Here is a 3,304-nt window from a genome sequence, read left to right as displayed (position 1 = left end):
AATAGAGTGAATGAGGCAAATGTGAGATGACCCAGTTGATACTACTCAGAGCAAGACAGTACAGTACAATGTTTTAGGGGTGCTGTCTGGACATAAAATGAACCCTGTCAAGGTCCTCTGACACCAGACAATGTATCCACTATCAAGTAAACCTGAAAGAAAATAAAATATTTATTCAATAGTTCCAGTAAAATTGGGTTGGAGTACAATATACATGTTAGGAATTTAGCTCCTCACGGGTGGCATCTGCATCAAGAGTTCTGAGTATTTATGACTTTTCATTCTAAGACAATCTACATCATTTGAACATTATCAAGACAAATATATGAATTCCATTTCAATATACAGTAGAGTTTAAACATACTTCACACATACACCCCCCTATTATATGGCTGGCGCCTCCTCCCAACACCTCAGTAGTGGCAGAGGTAGCACTAGTGTTCTTTCCCAACAATAAGAACTTCAGTTGCCACTCATAGGAGAAGTTGAAAAAAAGTTTGTTTTTTTGCCATCTGTTAAGATGTTCCTGAGACAGGGCCGGTTAAGAAAACAGAACAAAGCACTGGAGTTCAGTTTGTACTTCTCTTTACATCACTAAATCATTAGACTGGGACACGGAATGCAGGTCACGTACTATGAAAGGTTGAGTTTAGCACAACTGTTCAATCAGTAGAAGGATAAGGTCTCCTGAAAATTCCCTTTAGAATATACGTCCTATAAACTAAAAGTACCACAAAAAAAGGTCAATTTATATATACAATTGATTCACTTTACTTAATTTGCTTAGATCTTGCAAATGCAATGAGAATATTGAGCCTGAGGCCAGTTCTCAGTATACAGGTTTAACAGTTTAAGGCTCATTTTCTCCATCAAAATAGCAGTTTTCAGTTTTTCTTTCAAATGATGAGTTAGGAATTACATTCATAGTACCTGCCACCATCCTAGCCCTCAATGAAATCTTAATGCAGGAACGGCACTACACCTGCATTACAGAGTTCCCCTGACATCGGCACTTGGCCCACCCTGAACGCTCCCATCGGCACTAGCTATACAGCACATTACATTGCCTCTGGCTTGCACCTCTGTTTCCACCTGTGTGTTTTCACAGAAGCCCAACACAGATTAGTTGAAATATTCACACAACTGTTTTTCAAAACAATTTATTGCATCATATTTGGTACCTTATGTTTGACAACAAAAAGGAAATTACATCTGTAACTGCAGGAAAAAGAAGCTGGTCTGTTATTGAAAAAAAAAAATCTTGGGCCCTTTAAAAATTACAAAGTCTTGGGCTTGCCTGAAACAACTGAGCAAGAAATATATTCTTAGAAATGTAGGGCTTCAAGTATTACAAACCTGTGACACTGTGGAAAAATTCCAGAGGTATCTAAACTGCAGCACTTTTTTTCTGCATATCGTGAACAAGGCCTGCTGAGGTTTTTAACTATTAGTCTCTTGATCAGTCATAGAATGGTAGTCAGGAGTTCTGCTCTTTAACTTCAAGCCATGGTAGATTTTCTTTTTTCACTCTTGGGTGAAAAAATTCATGCGTGCTAATTAGTTGGTGCCACATCACAGTGCATTTGGTTCTTGCATTACAGTTTTAACAAGTTTGGCCAAAAACAATGCTGAAAGGTTTGCATTGCTATTTTAGTTCTTCAAGTTTTAGTTAAAATTGAGATTGTTCCAACTGGTTCCTTCAGTTAAAAACTGTGGTACAAGAACACCAAACTGATCATGTACAGTGAATTTTGGAAACACAACAAGCGTATTGAACACCCTCTAGGTTTCTTATAATTCTGCTTGGTATCTATATGTCCCAGCTTCTACAACATCAAGCATCTGTTGTAGGTTTCTCTGTAAATAGTGATTCACATTGCATACTTCCTATGGTCAGAATCAACCCCGTAACAAAATCAGTCAGATGCTAAAGCCCCAACAACTCTTTGTGCTCAGTGAAAGAATCCAGTGCTAAAACAGCGTTTATGCTGTCTGAGATATAGTAAAATCTCACAAGACAAATTTTAAAGTAATATTTCTGCCACACACCTGCTTTGTTAGCTATAACAGCCTCCAGATTTTATATAAATTAGTTAAAAAACATGGGTGGGTAGGTAGGAATAGAATAAGGTATCTTTTTTTAATCCTCAATTTTAGCAGCTTTTAATTTTTTAAAGAAACTGAACCTATATCCTGTAATATGTTAGATATTTTATATATACTTTTTCAGCAGGATAAAAAACGTAAAACACTATTTGAAGGCAAGAACATTTACTCTTCTCATTCTGTGTAAGTTAGAGCAATGCAGCAGGTGCGTGACAAAAATATTATACACTAGATATGGTCCAAAGTCATTCCATTTGCTTGTTTAATGATGTTCAAATTTCATTGGCCAGTTCTTCAGTTTCTGCAGAACTATCTCCATTAACTGTGATCTTCATATCCTCTTCATATCCAGGAGGCATGAAAGCCAAAGCATAAGGGAAAAGCTTATGACAATTTGCTCTATAAACTTCAGCAGCTTCTTTACAGTCTCCTAGGCTACCATCACACAAGGCTTCTAATACCTCCATACATGTCTAAAGAAAGAAAAAAGGTCATGTTATAAGCTGTCAAAAAAGAAGTTTTTACTGTGAATTCATTAGACATTTCATTATCCACAGATTTTCTAAACAAAAGGCAAACGTACGTATTTAAGATACACAAAAGCATTTTACTCCCACATATACATTCCATAAGAATTAGCTTCTTTGGAATTGCAGGGTTTACACAAAAGGATGAATTTATAAACAGGGCCAGGACTAATGCTGGGCAAGCAAAGTGGTAGGGTGCTGCATTTAAAGACATACTCACTCTGAGCAAGTGCTCGACCCTAGGTTGCAACCCTGCCTCAGCCCAGGCTGGCCCTGTGTACAAATGTCAAAATTTCTATGGTAATGTCAGTTACTTAAACCTTTTACAGTTTTCTTTTGTTTTTTTTTTAAGAGGCTTAGAGACAGTTGGCAATATCAAACATTGCTTTGCACCCCTGTATTCAAATTGTAGGTTTCTCCACTAACTAAGCAGGAAAGGAAGTCTCAAACCAAAGGGCATATATGCAAGAAAAAGTTGTTCATAAAAATTGGTAACTGTTTCAACCAAACCCCTTGGTATATCTTCTTATATTTTAAAATATTTCATGTTGACTTGCATCTCCCATGTTTTATTTCTTTATCTTTTCACTTGGAAAGCATTATGTAGTTTGCAGACATATAATATCCAACACCTCTGCCAGTCTAGAAATGTTCTAATCTAAATGACTTAT

General features: G+C 36.6%; 1 protein-coding gene across 5 annotated transcripts in view; it reads right to left on the bottom strand.

The window, feature by feature from the left end:
• Positions 1 to 147: 147 nt before the first annotated feature.
• The window catches only part of NAA15 (N-alpha-acetyltransferase 15, NatA auxiliary subunit), an 80,351-nt gene continuing 77,194 nt past the window's right edge, over positions 148 to 3,304 (bottom strand). For all 5 annotated transcript variants that reach the window (XM_027597863.2, XM_027597864.2, XM_027597866.2 and 2 more), the window contains one exon: positions 148 to 2,579. In XM_027597863.2, the coding sequence (XP_027453664.1) occupies positions 2,379 to 2,579 (201 nt within the window). In that variant the 3' untranslated portion in view covers positions 148 to 2,378. The remainder of the gene's footprint in view (positions 2,580 to 3,304) is intronic.

The sequence above is a fragment of the Zalophus californianus genome, chromosome 2 (genome assembly GCF_009762305.2).
Source record: "Zalophus californianus isolate mZalCal1 chromosome 2, mZalCal1.pri.v2, whole genome shotgun sequence".
NCBI lineage: Eukaryota > Metazoa > Chordata > Mammalia > Carnivora > Otariidae > Zalophus > Zalophus californianus.
The sequence above is the reverse complement of the archived record's forward strand: the minus strand, read 5'-3'. Positions and strand labels throughout refer to the sequence as shown.